Source organism: Haliaeetus leucocephalus, unplaced genomic scaffold (assembly GCF_000737465.1).
Source record: "Haliaeetus leucocephalus isolate CR32 unplaced genomic scaffold, Haliaeetus_leucocephalus-4.0 Scaffold208, whole genome shotgun sequence".
NCBI classification, from domain to species: Eukaryota; Metazoa; Chordata; class Aves; order Accipitriformes; family Accipitridae; genus Haliaeetus; species Haliaeetus leucocephalus.
In genome coordinates this window covers 867,458-889,215 of record NW_010972644.1, presented here as the reverse complement: position 1 = coordinate 889,215, position 21,758 = coordinate 867,458, and the positions used below count along the sequence as shown (strand labels likewise).

Below are 21,758 nucleotides of genomic sequence, written 5' to 3'. Positions count from 1 at the left end.
CATTCTCCATCTTATAAGCCATCTGCCTTTTCTATGAGCTCACATTCTATCTTCTAGGTTCCTCACAATTAGGACATTATACAAATACTTTCTTTCATAGGCAATCATATTTCAGTCTAATAAAAACTCCTCAATCATGAAAGAAAAATCTTATGAGGACTTTGAAATTGCAGTATCTTGGTGACATATGACAAAAAAATGTTGGAAACCATTGCTCTATACTGTGCAGAGACCTGTATGCTTAAAGTTGAGGACCCTCAAAATCCAGTAAGCTAAATGTTAAGTATCTGAAACCAAGGAAATGTCAAAACACAGAAAACAAACTCTAGAGAACAGAAAGATATCTACTTTCATTTGTGATTCTTTAGAGACCCTTTTGTGACATTAGATGCTTAACCTAAAGAGAAATTTCACCACTGCACACATATGTTAAAATAGATCAGTTAAAAATTATCTTTGGGAAGAAAGGAAGCTTGTTTTCACAGTCATACAGGTTTGAAACTGGTGAAAAGGTTTCCAGAATCAGGGACGTATCATCTGAGCCATCCAGTCTACTAAGTCTTGAGGTCTGAGTCTCTCTTGCTCTCATTCTTACTTACTGAAGTTCTTCCACAGTATGCTAACAGGGAGAAGAACTTATAACAAAATCTTAATGGCTAGGATATTCATAAGGGTGGAGGAGGGAACTAGCTAAAAACATACATGCTTTCACATACATCCAAAATGCCTCATCCCAGCTGTCTTCTGTAACCATGTTTTGCAGGCATGTGCTCTATCAGGGCCTTTAGGTGAGGAAGAGCCTTAAGCCAGTCTGGGAGTGACAAGACTCTGTTTTGTGAATTCTTTTTAACAAAAGCTTGAGTGCTTCTTGGACTAAAATGGCTAAGCAGTCATTGTAAGAATTTCACTGCTGCATAACTTGAATTTAAACAAATGTCAATTAATACTAGTAGGGAGATCACAGACTAGTTCTGGATAGTATCAGACAGATAAAAAGACAGTTTGATAAAGAATTAAATGTCAAACTCCATTTACCTTCACAGTGAGGGATGTCATTGCTCCATCCATCTGCCTGACACTCACGGTAATTTCTTTGGCTGAGCATCCGGTATCTTACGGAATAAAAAGTAAACAATGCTAAAATACAGTCTCATTGTGTGACAGAAACAGCAGTGCTGCTGTTTTTGAAGCAAAGGAAGTAGGTTTCTTATGTTCCAGCACAGACTAACCAAAACGTGACAAAACCGAGTAGTTTTTTGGCCTGCATCTTCCCTGTTTTGTATCTTTCAATTGCATATGGCAAAAAATACGAAAAAAAATCAGAAAGTAGGAAGTAATCAGTAAGATGGTTTCTTCATTACAGAGATAACAAGCTTTGGTTACATAACAAATAACTAAGGGGCAATTTACACAGTGAGTAGCAAGCAGAGTAAAACTCCTGTTGCCTGTGCTCTAGTATGACTGAAAGCCATGTAACAGCATCAAAATAGGACTTAATCCAAACCATATGTACCTCATGCTTTGATGAGCTAGTATTACCTTAGGTTTGAGGGCAACATGGCCACAATGCCATGGCTTCTGCTTTGTCTGAAATGTAGTCAGAGGAAGTACAGCTAGTCTGAAATGACAGTGAAGAACTGTCTGAACTTAAGGGATTAAGGAGAATACTGATTTTGGAAATCTTGTTGTGGAATTCAGACTAGATTCCAGCAATACAAAGACTGCAAAAGCATGGCTAAACCACTGTACCATGCTTATAACTGATTTGCATTTCCAGAGGAAAGAATCCAGTCATAGGCGTACTTAACTAAGCACAATATTACATATTTGTCTTGTTGCAGTTTTCATTGGAGAAGATGAATAGAGGAAGAAGAGAGAAGAATTTCTTCCAAACAGCCAGTGAAAACAGTTAGTGAGTCTACCAGACATGCCTTCCTTCAAACATTTTTTACAATACATTTTACTTCATAATGCACAAAATTATTTAAGCAGGACTGATGAGTTGTGGTTCTGAATAGGAGACTCTGTTGCATGGCGGAATGACTTTGCTAACATAATTCCATCATGACTGCCTACTGAGAGCACTGATTCCAGCGTGCAAAGCTGCATTTCCATCTGAACTGGCTGGCTAGTGGAGTCATGAGGTAGCTTTACAGACAGATCACTGGTTTTGTTTGTTTTATACTTGGGCAACCATGATTTCAATTTAGCTACAGCCTTACATATTTTAGACACCATGCATGACAGTTTCAGGTGCATGAGTTCAGTTACTCCGATAGCACCAGACATGAGAAAGAGTTACCTTTAGTATTACTGTAATTGCAGAAATTTAAATTAAACAATAACCATGCATTAAATAATAGTAAGCTAAGTTACAGACAATAAATCTGTAACTGACACTTCTTTTAACATTAACACCTTATGTTAACTCCTATGTATTGAATTAAGTAAGTATTACCCCTCATTACATCTGTACTCAACTCTGGCACCAAATACAAATTCACTTCCACTGGTAAGTTCAAAGGAACCAAACTCAGTATCTCCAGGATGTCCACAGGGCTTATCTGGTAAAAAAAAAGAAGAAGAAAAAAATTACTTACACCATGCACAGGAATATGAAAGTGTGAAAGATAGCACTTTCTAGTAATTACAGCGAGTATGGGCCTTTCAAAAATTAAAAAATGCTCAGCATCAGCGTGATCAACATCCCTTTTTTTAATCACTATCCTCAATGAGAACATATTGCAGTAAGGATCTGCTGATTTTTTTTTTAATTAAAAACAAATTAGCAGGTTTTATTCCTTTAAAAAGGCTGAGCTCATCTTAAGTTGTATGACAAATTTAATGGCAAGATGTAGCTTCAGCTTTTCATACAACTTGTGGCATAAATTTGTCCAAAGCTTCTCCTACAGAATCCATCCATGATTGGAAATGAAATTTCCTCAATCTGATGGGAATTGTTTTGAGTAAAGAGGGATGATCTAAGGCCACAGGAGTCTTTTGGTCCTCAGTCCTTTCTGCTCAAAGTTCCCCATAGGACTTTTCCTGTGGTCTGGCCCTAACTACTTGCCCTCGATTCCCAAAATAATTGCAAAGATAAACACACCATACACCTCATTCATCCACTTTTGATGTTATAATATGGACTGCAAAATAAACTGCATAGCTAAAACCTATCAGGCCTCCTCAGAAGAAATCTTTCCTGGTCCTTGTTGAGCTAGGCAATTTAATTTCTTGGAAAGTATCAACATCCTTGGTTTTTCGAAGGAAGAGGTGCTTAAGTAGGCCCTACACCTGCTCCAGTGTGATCCAGAGAAAATGGACAATGTCATGATCCATTTTACCATCTAGGGTGGCCTATCCTGAAAAGGGAACAGGATCACTTCACCTGTGGCAGAGCATCCCCTTTCTCCTTCCACCTGCACCTTGCCAGTGTCAGTATCTATTCACTGGGTGGCAGTATTTACTAAAATATGTTGCTAAAAAGCAACTTTTGTATAACTTGAAAGACCCATGTTCACTGAATAGTTATACAAATATATATACAATCTGAGAAGGTGACTAAATAAAAAATCTAAGAGAAAATAGTAACAGCTTTATTAATTCATTTTTACTCATGATTTGTATTCATCTCTGAATGTCACCTGGGACTTAATTTTATATTATCAAACCAAATATTTACACTCTACCAGTAAAAATTCTGTATGTTAGATATGTAAGAAAAAAAGCTCATGTGTCTAAAATTTGTGTTTAAAACTCATTTATTACAGAAAAGATGTATCTACTGACTAACAATAATAAACTTCAATTTCTTCACTAATGAATTCTGTATGAGGGTGTGAGATACTTCCAAACTCTTAAGACAGTATACTAGAGATAATAAGTAGCAGCTGTCACCCTAATCGTGACTTTTCCTTCACAGATTAAAAGAGAAGGCAAGGAAAAATAATTTCCCACTTCCAAGAAATTATATCTTTCATAGAACTAGTCGAATAAACTGAAAAGAAGACAATACTGTTTCTTGACTCGCATTCAGACGCTAGGTTAGTGCTTTATTCTACTTAGACTGTAAATTTCATCTGCATTAGACTTTTTCTAAAATTGTGGAAGCAAGCTCCTAATAACTTAATAACTTAACATACATCCAGTTAATAAGGGTGGCCTAGAGTAGGATCTTCTTCTGTAAAGAAAAAAAAGTTATAATCCTTTGATCTGAAGAAAAGGACCTTCCAAAAATGTTTCCTTATGCATGCATACTTTTTAGGATGATATTTTAAAGGATGCTGCAATAAGTAAGTTACAGGTAAAGATACAATGGCAATTTCATATTGACATCACTGGCAAGGAATGTGAGCTGTCAGGTCAAGTGTTTTCACATATTTTGCATAAATACTTACTTCTGCATTCTGCCCCTGGAAGGTGTTGCTTCCATGCTCCATCAGCACACTCAAACACAATTCGTCCAAGTTTTATATACCCAGGCCGACATCTGTATGTTACTTGAGTGCCATGTGGATAGGGAGGTTTGTCCCATCTTTCAGTAGGCACTTCTTTAACCCTTCTAGGAGGAGGTTCTTCACAAGCTAAAAATTGTAAATAAAAATACCGGTGACTAAAGCACATGCTACAAATGCCAAAATAATTCTACAACAGAAAATGTAGCAAGAAATCCTGTGGACATTTGTGATCAAACAAGCATATGTATTCTATTTAATCATCACAAAATAGAAAACCGCCGAGAATCCACATTAGGAATATGAAGAGACATTTAGAAGGACATAAGAATAGTCAAGCAAGTGCCAAGAAACCACACGGGACAGTCACAATTCATTGAATAGATTTTAGTTACAAAGACTGAGACAAGATTCGTGTTCTGGTTCTAACCACAGACATCTCTTACCCTTCCATCTGCAGGAGCTCCTTCACGCCTGTCCTTCCATGACCACAGAGAACAGCTCTGTGCACTCTGTAGAGTTTCCTTTCAAACTATTTTCTTCTGCAGCCACCACCATCCTTACTGACATTAGGGTCATGTGTCATTTGATCAAGTTCTGTCAAATGTCCCCTCACTTTTACATTGCCTAAACTTTCTCTCCAGGCCAAGATCACCTGATATTCCAAAACTTACTTCTTCCTGTCCATGACGTCACTTCTTATGACACGTTACTTATTACATGATGTAATTAATTCTGGATATTCACTTTGACCTTTGTTAGCTTCAAAGCATTTTGACTCAATTTGGGGGGGTGAATGGTGTTGTCTGATATTTCTCATTAGCTCAATATTACACCATCTTCCCCAAAAGCTCCTTCCTGGGCCTTTTTCAGTGTCCATGAAATGTACAGCCAAGCCCATATGAATTACAAGAAATGAGCCTGATTTAATTTTATTAAGAAGTTCCTCAACAGCTTGAGCATGAGAAAAATCAGACTAAAGGAGAAAGAAACAAATGTTGTGAAGCTGTTAGTGAAAGACTAAATGATCTTTGTTCAGAAACATTTTGTTGTTGTTGTTTATAATAAGTGACCTAATTTCAGTGACTAATTCTCTGTGCTTGGGTGACTGAAATGTACTTATTTTAAAGGCTGAAGCTTTATGCAGAGTAACAGAGTCTGGGCAGTCTAGTTAACTAGATGCAATGAAGTCTGGTTTACATCTGAACATGAAAGGTGAGAATTCATCAAGAATAAATAAAACAACCTCTGAGAAATAAAGCCTTGGAAAAGAAATGAAACCTCTGTATAGAAAATAAATGGGAGAAGAAATGTCCACCAGAGAAGGAAATTTCTTGGTGAGTAGATTCATTGCTCAGTAGAGAGTTGGCACAAAAGTCCTCTCACAAGTTTAGTTTTGAGGCCGCAGGTTTGAGAAAGCAGCAATACTCTGACTGAATCTTTCCTGCAGATTGTCCAGGTGCTGCCTGAAAGTGGGACTACAGGAAAAATATTTAGAATCTTTCCTCATGTGAGGAATGTGGAGTTATGGCTTGCTGAACTAAACTGTGGAGATCACAACCACAGATTAAGTAGCTGTGATTTCTAATACAAAGTGAACAGATTAAATACCCAATCTTCCACATCAATGTGTGGAAAGTGAATTTAATTTAGTTATACAAAGACGTACCCCTGAACACTCACAGTTTTTATTTCAGTCAGTGGAGAAGCTACCAAATTAGAGGCATAAAAATTGTTTAAATATTCGTTACAAGAACAAGAAGGCTTTATAATTTTAAGTGTTCTACAGCTATGGCATTTTGAAAATATAAAGAAAAAAATGTTAATTGTGAGATCTAATAACTTTATTTTGGCTGTCTTAAGTAGCCAGAAGTAGACAAGCTTTGACAACACTGCTGAGGTGCTAAAGGAAGAGTATGCCCACATGTTCACATTTTTTTCCAACTACTTCAATGAGTATGCGCCCACCTATGAATGATTGATTACATCTGAGTAAAAAGTATTGCTTCTGTCCACTAGAGGGTACTACCTTACTATCAAAAAAAGGTAGTAGGAACTACTTTTCTTAGCAAGATTAAGACACATTCACTTTTTAACGTTTTTGCAAAATGCAGGAATAAGCGAAATGAACAAGACTCCTCTACCTAGTTCTGTCTTTCAAATGTGTTAAAAAGTTAGTTTGGTCCAAAAAGTGTTTTGCAATGGTGAGAAAATGAATTTTTCTAATTCTACATATTTTTCATTAGAGCTTATGAAAATTAGTGCTTTCAGTTTGCAAGCTGAGAAAGCACACTCTGAATTCTATGATTTTGAAAATAGGCTATTTAGTACAGGGAGAGCTTCTCTGCTCTATTCCTCCCTGAATTCTGAGTTGTATTATATTTTTACTGCCTGTTGTGCAGAATGGGGCTGCTTAACTCCTCCTTGTTTATATATTAAAAAAAAAAAAAAAGGCACAAAAGATAATCTCTTCATAGTCTGTCTCTTCATCATTACTAAGACATGCTTCTTTCTGGGTTTTATTTCAACTCTCTCTGATTGGCCATTCCTGCCCTGATGTCAAACTACGCATTACCATCAACTGTCATAGTATGTATATAATACATACATGACTACAGCTAATTATTTTTTTTAATGCAGTTTCTTAGTAGGTTGAGAAGAAAAAATTTGCTGACACAATGTACTTCAAAACTATATTAATTACATCACTCACCATGTGTAGTCACCAAAATTGGGAGGGTTTTATTTTTATATTAGAAAGCATGCACAAAATGCATACCTTCAAATCCTTTAGTGAGAGACCAGGAGAGCTGGAATTAATCATTTTGTATCTATGTGTGATTTAACCTCAGTTAGAAATAGCTCAAGCTGCTTTCTTGCCATCATTATGCCAGTGGCAACTTCCATGAAGTCAAGCACAAACTATGAATTCAGGTAGAAGTATTTTTCAGCCCTTGTGCAAAACCCCAGCTCTTGAATAACTCACATAGACTTTCAATATGAAGCTTGAACTAAGAACCCTGCATGACCCATGGCAATAGTTGTCCCGGATAAATCAAACATTGCTACATTCACATTCCATTGCAATCTCACTGACCTAAAGAAAGCATTGTGAACAGGAAGTGCAAATTCAGGCAAACTTTCTTTTCAAATTCCAGGACTTTTCTGGACTTCTTTGCAAACAGATTACACTTTATTAGTTGCTTTGGAGCAGTATTTATTATAAGCAGATACAAAAAAGATAATACATTTAATTAATGTCCTGATTTTTCATTTTTTTCGAAGTAAAATCCATCAGATGGTTGTTTTGATTAATAAGGTCATCTAAAATTAAAAACAACCCGAACCAAGCAAAGACACACTAGCTCAAAAACACATAGCTACCTTTCCACAACAGTCTATGTAAAGAAACCCAGACAGAAAGCTGCTTTTTTAAACATGTACAAAAGCATACCTGGATTAAAAAGTCTGTCAGTCAACAGATATTTTGTAAGCTTTTCAGTCAATTTAGTAATCATTCCTCTTTCTCAGTTTATCTCACAGATTATTCCAGACAGAAAGAAATGCATATTTATTGAATATTTTCTATTTTAATCTACCAGCTGTTTACAGGTTTTAGATGTTAGAATAATTAACATAATTAATAACAAATGAGTTGTCTGGCTCTAATTTATAGGGATACTAACCATTAAAGAAGTCGTGCAACAGATTAATAACAGCAGTAGTTATCCAAATAAATAGGTGAAATAATACCTATGAAAGGATACTAAATACTAAAGGTGCTAAATACTGCCAGAAGAAATCTCAGTTATTGTTGTCAGAAGTTTATTAAAATAGGCTACAATGCAAACATTTTATTTACATATTGTTTTAGTTACCATCTTTACATACGCTTTAAGAACGATTTGGGTTTTTTTTCACATTAAAGCTTACCTCTTTCTGCGGCACAATAAATCCAGCATAAGAACAGAGCTGTATACCCCAGGAATGACATCCTAGAGATTCAGAAACTCAGCAAACACATTTAGTATTGTAGCCTACTTTCTTTTATTACTTTGTGTTATTTGCACTCCTATTCTACTCACCAACTGCTCTAGGGACTGACCTTGCAAAGCATTTATATTCTGGTTTCAGCAGCCACTTCCCCTAATCCTCTTGCAACACCGAATTTTTTCTTTTTTTTTTTTTCCCTCTCCAAACTTTGCTAAATGAATAAATAAATAAATGTCTGCAATTTTGGTTGACACAGTCCTTCCCTGCAGTCTGCTTGTTTTTACATCATACCTCTTTTTTTTTTCATATTAATTAATTCCTTCCATACTCAGATAAGCTTATTTCTTTTAGTATCCAAAAGAAGTTGTACAAATAAATTATTTTGTGATTCCTTGTGTCTTATATGCTTAGTTAAAAAACAGAAATTCAAATTAAATGTGTGTAAATACAAACTTCTGTACTAAACGCATATCATTCGAGATCTATGTTGAAAACAATTGAAATAAAAAGCAGACAAAAATACAAAATGTGACTTACTAACCCACTGGCTCTTGTATAAGATAACCAACTACCCAGAGCAAAGGAAAAGTACTTGATCAAATACTTGATTAAAAAACCTATGTGATGCTGAAGTACTTGTTTCAGTATCACATGAGAAATGATAAGATGGAGATGTGAATGAATTGTAAGATGGATAATGAACTATGCAAAGAAAAATAATGATAGTGCTAAAAGAACTATGTGACAAACTGGGCTAACAGAGGAACTCCTCATGGATTCATGTAAACAGTCTTATTAATGTTTCCATTAAATGTCTTGACTTTATAAGAAGTGCACTCCAGTGGAAACGTGGATCATATGACCAGAAGTATTTGATACTGAGAATTAGGGAAAAAAATGTAAAAGTACAAAGTGCTCTCAGGAGATGGATGCACAACAGCTGCACACCAGATACCCCATAGTGGCGATGTCTTGACTGGCATGGAGTATATACAGATCGATCTGGTATATGCTCCCAAAAGACCACATAACATACCCTTATAATCACTGGCTTTATTAGCCTACTGATATAGGATAAAAAGTAGTGTGTTTAGTGAACAGATCTCAAATAAAACCTGAATTCCAAACCAGTTAAAACTTTTTTTGCATCTCAAAATGCAGCCGGAATTAATTTTTTTTCTTTTTTTTTTTTTAACCTGGGCTCTGTTTTCAGTTACCAGTTCTAAGGAATGGTCTTAGTGAAAAATGGCATTTAGCTGTTTCACCTAAAGAGCTCTTCCAGACAGCATAACATCTCTTCCTTTCCCTCCCCCTTTCTCTTGCCAAGTGACTCATATGTGGAGAATGAACTCTCACGCTGTTCCATGACCCTGTGATGATTGGTTTGCATCCATTTTGCAGTTACTGGTGCATACCCGATCAGTAAAAAGATTTTTTTTACACCTGCCTAAGTTCAGCTCTAAGAAACAGCTCCTCACACAACTTCACTGCCCAAATCTTTAATTCCTTTTGTTTTGTGGTAGAGAACTGTGTGCTGCTGCAGACAGCAGTGCTCTAACTGCACCAAGACAGTCCCACTTGTCTTCTCTGCATCCATTATTGTACATGCAAGCATTTACATGCTTCTGTACAAGTGGGCTGCTGGGTGCAAAAGCTAGTTTCCTTGCAGTGGTGAGGGAGGAGGTTTTAACCTTCCCTGGTTTAGTCTTCCCTGTCACAGCAGCAGTACTAACTGCTCTTCAAATGTAGCAGTGACACTGCTGCTTTCCAATTCCTTAACCACTGTGGGAAGCTCAGAGAGTGGGAAAAACATTGAGGCAGAGTGCTAGGAGGCACTCCAATTCCAGGCCAGAGACAGTGGCTCAAACCAATTAGCTGTAAAAATCCATGCTGCAGGCATGGGTTCTATAATTTCTCCAATTTTAAGTGTTGTATTTTCTGATGTTGGGAAGCTCAAAGTGGTTCAGGTTTTATCAAACTGCTTTCAGGTGATTAAACCGCTGGCCAAATCATTACAAGCTTGAAACACACCTTTCAGCTACAGCTGAACCAAAACTGGAACTGAATTGAAAATTTACCACAAATTTCCTGACTGCTCTCTATGAATACAGGCAATGTTAAAACTATTTAAGCTAAAAGATAACATCAGCACACAAGAGCAGATACGTCTAAACTTCCTATGAATAAATTTAGGTGAGTCTTCTAATTTTCAGCTTAAGTAGTGAGGCTTTGAAGTAATCTTTTTATAGGCATAATGTAGGCCTATACAAAGAAACCATCTTCGATCACAAAGCAAGGGACCAGACTCAGTCCTTTCCAGTCTTGTGTTTGTGATCTTAAGTCACTGATTAAACTAACCCTAACCAAATGGAAATAAAATCAGGAAGTTAATCTTTATTCCCTTCCTTACCTCTTCCATGGGCTATCACTTGATTCAAAACTGATGTCTTTAATCATGACTTGGTCATCTCTAGCCTCTAATAAAACAGAGCATATAGGCAAACCATGCCTCAGGACCTCTAAGGCAGGCAAAAAGTCATCTCTAGAGGACCCTTACCTCCTACTGATAAGAAAGGCAGAAAGATTGAAGTAGTTGCGCAGCCAAAGGCAGCTGGATTTTACCTACCGAAGCAGAGCTTCTGTGTCTGCTTTGAGAATGGGTGTGACTGCACTTAAATGTTGCTGTGGGCACAGCCAGACAGCCAAAATATCACCACATATTCCCTGCACTAGCAAAACTGCATGTCATAGGAAAGTTCAGGCTGGAAGGGACCTCAGGAAGTTATCTTGTCCAAAACTCCTGCACAAAAAGTAGTTATAAGGTCAGACCAAGTTACTCAAGACTTTATTCATTCCCTGCTCAATGCAGGGGCTTAACATCAAAATTCAGAGTGTTTGTTCAAACCTGAATCATTTTGAGAACAGTGTTTGGAAGCCATTTTCTGTTAGGAAGACAGATACGAGGAAGTCAGTGTATTCCACTACGGAACTAGTGATTACTAGTAATAGGAGCTTAATTAGTCACTGCTGAAATAGCATCTCTGACCAGTATAATTTCAGCATGTTCTAACAGCATGCTTGCTGTCACACTTGAGTTTAATGACAACATTGGAGCCCGCAGAATTCTAGAAACAGTCACTGTTTTGCCCCAAAATCTTCATGAAACGGTCCTATCCCACTATACTAAAAGTGAGATTATCTTTTCATTGTCAACAGTTGTCTCTCCTCCCACTGGCAGGCAACTTCTCTAACTCGTAATGACGTTACACATCACGTAATATCTACAATTACAACCTAATGGTCTGACAGGGAAAAACTGCACTCTTCACTTAGTTTAAACCGAATCACAATCAAACTGGTTTATTGATTTATTAATAGCACATAATTAACTGGCAATCAGTGAAATACACATTCAGGTTCAGTATTGGCAATACAACAGATAAGACACTGTTAACAGACAAAATGCTAATAAACACCTAACAAATTTCTAAATGACTTTTCTTCACCAATCCCCCAAAGTTCTAACCGTGCACACAAAGTTGTGCACTCACCCACCCATAGTTATACACACAGTCCCCCTCTCACACATCCCTTCTGCAGGAGATGTGGGTGCTCAATGTGTACCTGTGCTGCACCTCACAACCTGCTAATGCGCACACGCTGGGGAGAAAGCACCATACAAGGTCACAAACACAACCCCAGCTGTGAGTCCCTACCTGTTGCACCCCACACTGTCACTGCCCGAGCTGGATGCAGGCTGCTGGCGGAGTCAGAGAGGGAGGATGCTCTGCCTGGCCCAGACAGAGGTTTTGGTACCAGTGGGTAAACATACAACAGTGTCAAACCCAACTCCTCTGGTTTTGACTGCTTGCTCTGTTCCCACTGTTCTCCCTACTGTTACAAAGTTTTATTTGTCCCTTACATTTGTTTCTAAATTGGCACCTCCCTTGTTTCAAAACTCACTCCGTAACTCCCTGATTACTGTTTAATCTGGTTGATGGTTGTCATCCCCTTTAATATGATCAGCTGTAGCATATGCATTCTCAGACAGTTTTAGATGCTTGAACTCACATTCCTATCTTAACAGCTGTTGCTGTTCAGGCCATTTTACCACAGATGGGCCATGTGAGCAGCCTTGCAAACAGAAAAACAATATTAAGAATTCTTTGAATATTCCTTCAGCTTCTTCTGATGCAAATTAGATAACAGCATGTGTTCAGGCATGGTTTTGCAGCAATGACAGGAGACATATAATGTCCAATTCTAAAAGTATTTTGTACCACACTTCTGATTACTCTTAAGCACCATCATGTTCTCCTCCCTTAGTGCTCTGTACTCAAAAGTGAAGTGAAAATTACTTGAAAAGGTGTTCTTTGCAAAAAAAGATGCTCTCCTATATAAAAGCAGCTGTCAGTATCTCTAGTTTTAAATAAAGTCCTCCTACTTGCAGCCAAGTGGAGACTCATTGGAAGGCAATTCAGAAGTTATCACCATTTCCCACCAGCTCTCTCTCTGCCTGCTGCAGCGCTGCTATTTCTCTTGTTCCTACAGTTTCTTTCCAGGTCACCACAGATGTCAAAGGACTGTGGTGCACCAGGACCACAGGTAGCTCTGAAGTGGATGCTGTTCCTTTCTGGATCCGTGCTATGATGGTTTAGCAAATAAGAATAAAAAGATCAGGTCATATTATGTGTCCTGTGTCTGAAACAGCCTTATAAGGATCACGCTTGCAGTACAGAGTCATGCTTGTCAGGCTGTGGAAAACATGCCCTCTACCTACCAAGATTTCAGTTTAATTAGACACATGACAAAAAATCCAAAACCATCTCCAATTTTTTTAATCCTTTCAAAGGAATAATCAAACTGGAAATTCTTCACATTTCTCCTTCTGCCCTAGCTTTGCAACTTTACAGTGACCTTAAAACTCTGTTCTCACTTTGGGCTATTTCAGTCTGTTACTGTTTCTGAATCACTATCAAACGTTTTGTGCCAAGCAGAACAGTCTGCTACTGCATAGCCATTTAAAAAATAGGCACCAAGTGGAAAGATAGGCAGACTCCATGAACATTTTTTCCTTTAAGTTTAAATAATTCCAAACACTGCAGCATTGTACTCTGGAAGGCGTATCAGACAGTAAAATAAAGAGATATGCAAAATTCAAAATGCAAAATACACAATAAAAAGTAAATAGGATCATTAAAGATTTAAAGGTTTGTAAGAATAGCAAGATTTGTTTAGAAATAAATACTTCTTTTGGAAAAAACACATGGAGCAGTCTGGAGCTTGTGCTGCTGTTGTAGCAAATTATGATCACAAGTTTTTTAAAAGTCTTATTATGTATTAGTAGTATTCCCCCAATGGCTATGCTTTCTTGAAGGACAATTAAAATTATCATCAACTATTCCTGTCACTAGTCCAGCACACAGCGCAGCTACCTAGCAAAAAGGTGACATAAGCATTTCTTTCTGCAGAAACACTGCAGAAACTTACTGGACAACATAATTATTATTTATGCTATGGTAGTGCTCAGACTCCTGCTGCCCCCAGACTGTGCTATAAGATTCAGAATGAACCAAAAATGGGACTCATCCCTAACAGCCAAGAATCTAGTAAGCCATAACAAATGTACATTTAAACTAACAAACAAAAACGGGACAAAACCAATATGCTTATGTTGACCTAACTCACTGGCCAGGCTATTCCCATGTGCCACAAGTCGAACTGCCGAGGAAAACAACTGGCCTGGCTGAACAGGGAGCTTTTGCTAGGAGTCAAGAAAAAAAGGAGTTTATCATCTCTGGAAGAAAGGGCAGGCAACTTGGGAGGAGTACAGGGATCTTGTTAGGTCACACAGACAGGAAATTAGAAAGGCAAAAGCTCAGCTAGAACTAAATCTGGCCACTCTTGTAAGGGACAACAAAAAATGTTTTTACGAATATGTGAACAGTAAAAAGAATCCCAAGGAAAATATCTATCCTTTAATGGATACAGAAGGGAACATTGCCACCAGAGATGAGGAAAAGGCTGAGCTATTTAATGCCTTCTTTGCCTCAGTCTTTAATAGGGAGACCAGTTATCCTCAGGGTACTCTGCCCCCTGAGCTGGAAGGCAAGGATGAAGAGCAGAATATACCCCCCTTAATCCAGGAGGAAATAGTTACTGACCTCCTACGCCATCTGGACACTCACAAATCTATGGGACCTGATGGGATCCATCCAAGAGTAATGAGGGAGCTGGCGGAGGTCCTTGCCAAGCCACTCTCCATCATCTATCAGCGATCCTGGTCAACAGGGGAGGTCCCAGAGGACTGGAGGCTTGCCAGGGAGGACCTGGGGAACTACAGGCCTGTCAGCCTGACCTCAGTACCGGGCAAGATTATGGAACGGTTTGTCTTGAGACCACTCACATGGCAAGTCCAGAACAGGCAGGGGATCAGGCCCAGACAGCATGGGTTTACGAAAGGCAGGTCCTGCTTGACCAACCTGATCTCCTTCTGTGACCAGGTGGCCCACCTAGTGGATGAGGGAGAGGCTGTGGATGTTGTCTACCTTGACTTCAGCAAGGCCTTTGACGCTGTCTCTCATGGCATACTCCTTGAGAAGCTGGCATCTCATGGCTTGGACAAGTGTACTCTTCGCTGGGTGAAAAACTGGCTGGCTGGATGAGCCCAGAGGGTTGTGGTGAATGGGGTGAAATCCAGTTGGCGGCAGGTCACAAGTGGTGTTCCCCATGGCTCGGTGTTGCGCCCTGTTCTGTTCAATATCTTTATTAATAATCTGGATGAGGGGATCGAGTGCACCCTCAGCAAGTTTGCAAACGACACCAAGTTGGGAGTCAGGGTCGATCTGCTTGAGGGTAGGAAGGCTCTACAGAGAGATCTGGACAGGCTGGATCTATGGGCTGAGGCCAATTGTATGAAGTTCAACAAGGCCAAGTGCCGGGTCCGGCACTTCAGTCACAGCAACCCCATGCAGTGCTATGGGCTTAGGGAAGAGTGGCTGGAGAGCTTCCCGGCAGAGAGAGACCTGGGGGTGCTGGTTGACAGGTGGCTGAATATGAGCCAGCAGTGTGCCCAGGTGGCCAAGAAGGCCAACGGCATCCTAGCCTGTATCAGAAATAGTGTGGCCAGCAGGAGCAGGGAGGTGACTGTTCCCCTGTATGCGGCACTGGTGAGGGTGCACCTCGAGTACTGTGTTCAGTTTTGGGCCCCTCACTACAGGAAAGACATTGAGGTGCTGGAGCGTGTTCAGAGAATGGCAACCAAGTTGGTGAGAGGCCTGGAGCACAAATCTCATGAGGAGTGGCTGAGGGAGCTGGGGCTGTTTAGTCTGGAGAAAAGGAGGCTGAGGGGAGACCTTATTGCTCTTTACAACTACTTGAAGGGGGGTTGTAGTGAGGTGGGTGCTGGTCTCTTCTGTCAGGTGGCTGGAGACAGGACGAGAGGAAATGGCCTCAAGTTGCAGTAAGGGAGATTCAGGTTGGATAGTAGGAAAAATTTCTTTACTGAGAGGGTTGTCAGAGATTGGAATGGGCTGCCCAGGGAAGTGGTTGAGTCACCATCCCTGGAGGTATTCAAAAATCGTGTAGACAAGGTACTCCAGAACATGGTTTAGTGGACATGATGATGGTTGGACTCGATGATCTTGAAGGTCTTTTCCAACCTAAGTGATTCTATGATTCTAAGTTCTTTTTGAGAAAAGGATGTGAAAGAGAAGAGTGGCATTGCAGTAGCAATTCCTTTGCAGTAAGGGAGAAGTAAGAAAATCATGATGCTTTGAAATTATAATGTGTGGGAACAGAAAGTATTAGGGAAAGATGCAAGACACAAGTAATCATCTGAACAGGAAATGACAGAAAAGAATACAGCAAAGTCCAGGCAATCCTTAGAATTGAAATGGAAATAAGTAGTTGATCTTTGACCTAACAGATATGGTGTTATGGTCATAAAAATGGGGAAAGTAAAAAAGGCTGCCCTTACCCAAGCAGTAACGGACAGACAAAAGGATGGGTCTAAGAAGAAATCCATGTTAGATTATACGAAGTAAGTGTGCAAGAACTAGATATTCTGGATGCAAGGATGTAAAATTATAATCTCTAACTACTGTGGGGCCTATAAATGTTGCACTGCTCAGCAACATCCCTTTGCCTTCTATCAACCTCAAGAAGCAGAAGTATTAGATAAAGGTAAAATGGAAGGCTATATGACTTAAAGGTCATTTTGCCCTCTTGCAACTCAATGGGAACTCACTTAGGCAACCTGGCCTGAGCTATGTCCATTACTAAGTATTAGTATACAGTGGTGATATATATGCTTTTTAGACATATATTTTAAAAAGTCAAAATTGCAGTCAATAAGCTTAAATGCTTATATCCATTAAGGCATCCTCTAGATAACTATTTCACACTGATGTAGTTTTAACTTATATATTTCACATCACTAAATAACAGCCCTGTATCATGGTAGGCAAACAGGGAGAGTCCTTAAAATACACCTCTCACCAGTTTTTGCTGTTGGTTTGATTTAGCCTCTCAGATCCATTCAGATTGCAGGATGCTGTGACTCTCAGTCCAGCATGCCTAACTTTAGTCCTGTAAAGCATCTATGTCCTGCACTTCAGATTTGAGATTGCTTTTGGAGTTGATGGCCTGAAAGCTAGGCAAAAAAAAAAAAAAAGAAAGATACTAACAGATTTCTTAGAAAATAACGTTTGGGTTTTTTTTTAACTGAGGAGTGTACCTTTTTCAATGCTGAAACTCTATTTTCTGACATAAACAATATTTAACAGCAAGGACTCCTCATTTCAGAATTTAATCTAGGCACATTTTAACAGATAATGTCAATATTCTCTTTTCTACAGAAGACTCCACCTTTGCAGACTACTTTGGAAGTGAAATTGCAGTTAAAGTGATTCAAATATTGTTTAAATACAGTTTACTAATCTAAACCCCAAATAATTTTGTGAACTGCGAATGCTGAGTCTCTAAATATTCTATTCAGCTGGCAAAGCTGCAGAACTGTCTCATGTGCTTCCCAATGCTGTTAGTACTCTATTCCCCAGTTCTAGTCTTAAACCCAAAACCACACAGACATACTCAAGTGAGAATTGATCAACATGCAGAAATGTGAGAGTTCCAAAGGTTCTCATTGGCAACATAAACATCCAGATACTTCTTAATTATGGGGAGGAAAAAAAAAAAAAATCAAAAAAGTGAGCACCTGGGAAAAAGCCTCAAAATGAGCTTTATTCATTTATTTTTCAGTCAATCAGTCTTTCAGCCTGCCTAACCCTTTACTAGCACCAACAGACAAACAGCAGAAAGCATGTAAACCTTGCAAAGAAGGCATTTCCACTTACCGTTTTTCACTTCAGCCTAGACTGCTCCTTATGGTAAGTGTCTTACGTATGTCCGCTTAGTGAGTTAACTGAATCCCATTAGACAATATTAGACTATCTTCCTAGAAAGGACAATAAGTAGAAGTTACTCACATTACAGAACTGTTTAAAATGATTTAGTGTGCATTTGCTTCATAAACGCCATATCCTTCTTCACCTTTTCTTTTAAAAGTTTATCTTCACCAGTGCTCTTTCTTACCCCAACCACAATCTCAAAATATTATTTAGGAGAATAAAAACAATAGTTAGGACAGTAAGCTTATCAGCTGAGGAAGACAACTCTCTGAGTCATGGTATAGAACTGAAAAGTAATGGAGGGAACAGGAGTAAGAACTGTACCTGCTAGGTCTATTTCAGCACCACAATGCAGAGGACAGTCAACACTTCAAGAGGGTGAAATTCACCAGTTTATCATGGGTGAGATTCTTCTCTTAACTGCTTGCAGTCAGGTTTGGCTTTGATTTACCTGAATAATTTTAGGTATCAATACCAACAGTAAAGAATGTCCCAGTAAGTGTCAATAATTAAACTGTTCAATAATAGAGAAAACCTTACAAGCTTTTTGAGGAAAATATAAAAAATGAACCCAATAATCTGATTTACTTTGTTACAGTAGAATGCATCATTCAGATTTAGATAGAGGGGCAGAAGATCTTGAATTAAGTACAGTATTAATAACCTATATATACCTCCATATACACTGCAACTGTTCAGAAAGTCCAGAAGACATTTGCATTGTGCCAGCCTGTTTTATCTATACAGCATCAAAAATGTAAGTGAGTAACCTAAAAAGGAAACCTAAATACTTTTTTAGTTCTTTCTGTACCTCAGTATGATCCAAGATCTATATCAAATCACTAGCAGTAAACTCAGTAACACAGTTCTTGACACCCCCCACCCCCAACTTCAGAGTTAAGTACTTGGAAAGAGTTTCACACCTTTATCTAGCCAGTTAAAATTTAAAAAAAAAAAATTCATTAAAGTCTATTTTCAGTCCCCAAGTCAGGGCCACAGATGCATCTGACACTTCTCAGGGCCAGAATCATCCCTAGAGTACAAACCTACATTTGCTCCTTGAAAGAACAGCGTGGGTCACAGTTTTTCTTTAACACACAAACATGGCAGAAGGAATGCCCAGCTTAAGCATAGTGACCCAGCATAATAGTTCATATGTAACAGCATCTGTCTCCAAGCAGATGATTCAGTGTCTCCTCAGCTTGAAGACATACATTTCCCAGGTGTTTTGAGTTGCTAATCAAAATATTAGCTGACTAAAATCCCATCTCTGTCCAATTTTATACATTTAGAGATTTTCAGAGTGACCAAGCCTCATACTGTCAGACATGAAAAACCACAGTTAATTTTCTACTGGAAAGAGTTTATATTACTTAGGAGTACAAAATTAAGCTTCTGTATAAATTGCATGACTATAGTCTTAGTTATGAGTTTGCTTTCTATTAGCTCTACTCAACTATTGACCAGGTTGCTAGTTTACCAGTCAGCTATTACCATTCTGAAATGCATTTCCATTGTAAAAAAAGTGCAAAAGCTTCTACTGCTACTTAGCTCCTCAGCTATGAAAACAAATGTTAAATTAATCAATTAAGGTGGAAAAATTAATAAGGCTGCTAGTAGATACAGTAGAAACACCATTAATTTCCCGACTGATCTATGATTCACAGACTTCAGAAAAGGACTACAGTTAGACTAACTACTTTATTTTTATAACAAACCATTATAATATACAGGCTCCACCCCACCTCAAGTTTTGGCAAGATGAAAAGATACCCAGGCAGAGAGAGAAAACAATGTTTTCTTAGAAGAGACAGCCTGTTCAACTGGAGAAGCAGCCAAGAAAGAAAAAATTGGCTGCATGTAATGACTATTCTAAAGAAGAAAGATCCTGGACTTTTTTTAATTAGACTTGTTGAGAGCTCTGACCTCAGAACACAGCACTGTAAAACTGGCAAGAATGTGGCAGAGGGGTAATTCACTATTTATTTCCCATATCAGCCAAAGCAAAGAGTGACTTACCTTTGAACTCTTGCCACATATGTGCATCTATTTTGCTTCATCTAACAGGCCTTTCTGAGAAGCACATTGTAAATGCTGAATGCAGCAAGCTGTGAAAAAGGTTAAGCATCATACCCCAGTGATCCCAGCATTTTACTGGGCTACAACATTGCATCTCTGTAAAGAAACAGCAATCAGAGAAGCTATGCTTAAGACTCTGTGCTAAAAAAGCAAGGAAAGATACATTGTCTGTAACAACAGCAGAGACAATCCCAGTCCTGAATTGGACTGGGAGTTGGTTACCTGTAGAACTCTTTCCACTACAGCATGAAGCTCAGAGCTGGATTCTCAGTAGGGCACATTATTATGTGATACACTGCAGGCTGCCATACTTAAGTTGATAGTGTATGTGCCATACCAGCTTTTAACTAGCTTACCTTCTACACAGAAATCCAACTGAATGGAAAATAGAAGGTTCACTCTTCAATACACAGTATGAATGCATGCACCTAATTAAATATGTGGTATTTAAACCACATTTAGGAAATAACTTCTTGTTTATCACTTAGCCCAATCCAGCAAAATCTAAATCTAAATCTAAAAACTGCACCAGTGTTAAGACTGTGCATGATTTCATTCTAGGAGAGGAATGCTACAATTGAATAGTTTAGGTGAAGGCCTAATCCGGGAAGGCAAATCACAACAGGCTGCAAAAATGTAGTAGTATTTATGTTTACCAGAACTAGGGCATTAGATGCTAAGTATGACAGTTAGTCTAGGTTACAGTGGACCTTTAAGAGCAAATCTAAAAAACATTGTTCGCTATTTCAATTTGGTGACAGTGAATTCAAACAAATCATTGTATCAGGAATATGTGCTTCATCAGTCATGTAAGAAATCCAATACTTTCTACAGCGTCTCCCACTTTCAGGCATTGCCTACAAATGTCAATCACTGGAACAATTCAACTTCCTTGTGTTTCTACAGGGCCTGTGCAACAACCCCCCAATTAATTAAAAGTGGAAATTGACCACATTTGCACCTGAGATTTCAGAAGAGTTGGCACAAACCAGGATCAGACATATGTCACTAACAAGATATGCCTGACTGACTGAACGTGAGCAAGAAAGTTAGCCAAGACCCAAGTATGCTCTGATGACCTACCATCAGTAACATGGGGGTCTGCTCAAAGGCTACTTACAGCTTGCCAAGATAAACCACCTAATTTTTCAAATTTCGGGGCCTACACAAAAGTACTTCTGAGGAAGCCCTAGGTGGTACAAGAGGCGGTTGCTGGCTGTAGGAGGTAGGCTTGTGAGGGAGCCCCATGAACGCCCCCAAAGGAGGGGCTGGGACCGAGCCGGTGCTGGGGATGTGAGGCGGCTCCGCCAGCCAAGCGCCGTTCTGCATGCCGAAAACGGGTACTCCGCGATACCAGCCCCACGGAGCCCCCTGCCCTGCCGCGGCGTGCGGGGGCACCCGAGACCCGGCAAGGCCCGCCGAACGGCCACCCCGAGGGGACAGGCGCGCGCCTCTGCTCCCACCCGCCCCGCTCAGCCCGCCACCTCGGCGGGCCTGGGGAGCAACGCGGCGCCCCCGCCGGCGTGTCGCGGCCCAAGCGTGGCAGGAGCCGGCGGTCCCCGCTCCCTCAGGGACCGCGCCCGCCCCGAGGGGCGAGAAGCCCCCAATCCCTGTACGCTAATGACGGGGCTGCCACTGGTCGGCAGGCAGAAGTTCCCGCGCCGTCACTGGAGTATGCTAAGGAGTGCCCATCCCATTGGCTCGCCTGCCCGCGGCGGCTCCAAACAACATTTGCATGGCGGTGGACAGCTCTTTGTTGTCAACCGCGGCGGGCGGCGGGCGGTGCGCGCGCGTTCGCGTTGGCGCCGGCTGGGTGGGCGCG

The 21,758-nt window shown here is 39.6% G+C and overlaps 2 protein-coding genes across 2 annotated transcripts in view; one reads left to right on the top strand and one right to left on the bottom strand.

Annotated features, from left to right (window-relative positions):
* CFH (complement factor H) overlaps nucleotides 1-21,265 on the bottom strand; it is a gene marked incomplete at its 3' end in the record, with an annotated part of 30,772 nt that extends 9,507 nt beyond the window's left edge. Inside the window, exons 1-4 of the mRNA XM_010566384.1 lie at nucleotides 21,103-21,265; nucleotides 4,398-4,583; nucleotides 2,459-2,564; nucleotides 1,036-1,112 (exon numbers count right to left, since the gene is read on the bottom strand). Coding sequence (XP_010564686.1) covers nucleotides 1,036-1,112; nucleotides 2,459-2,564; nucleotides 4,398-4,583; nucleotides 21,103-21,265 — 532 coding nt within the window. The remainder of the gene's footprint in view (nucleotides 1-1,035; nucleotides 1,113-2,458; nucleotides 2,565-4,397; nucleotides 4,584-21,102) is intronic.
* A 291-nt stretch (nucleotides 21,266-21,556) lies between these two features.
* The window catches only part of KCNT2 (potassium channel, subfamily T, member 2), a 154,945-nt gene continuing 154,743 nt past the window's right edge, over nucleotides 21,557-21,758 (top strand). Inside the window, exon 1 of the mRNA XM_010566383.1 lies at nucleotides 21,557-21,749. Within this exon, the coding sequence (XP_010564685.1) occupies nucleotides 21,557-21,749 (193 nt within the window). The remainder of the gene's footprint in view (nucleotides 21,750-21,758) is intronic.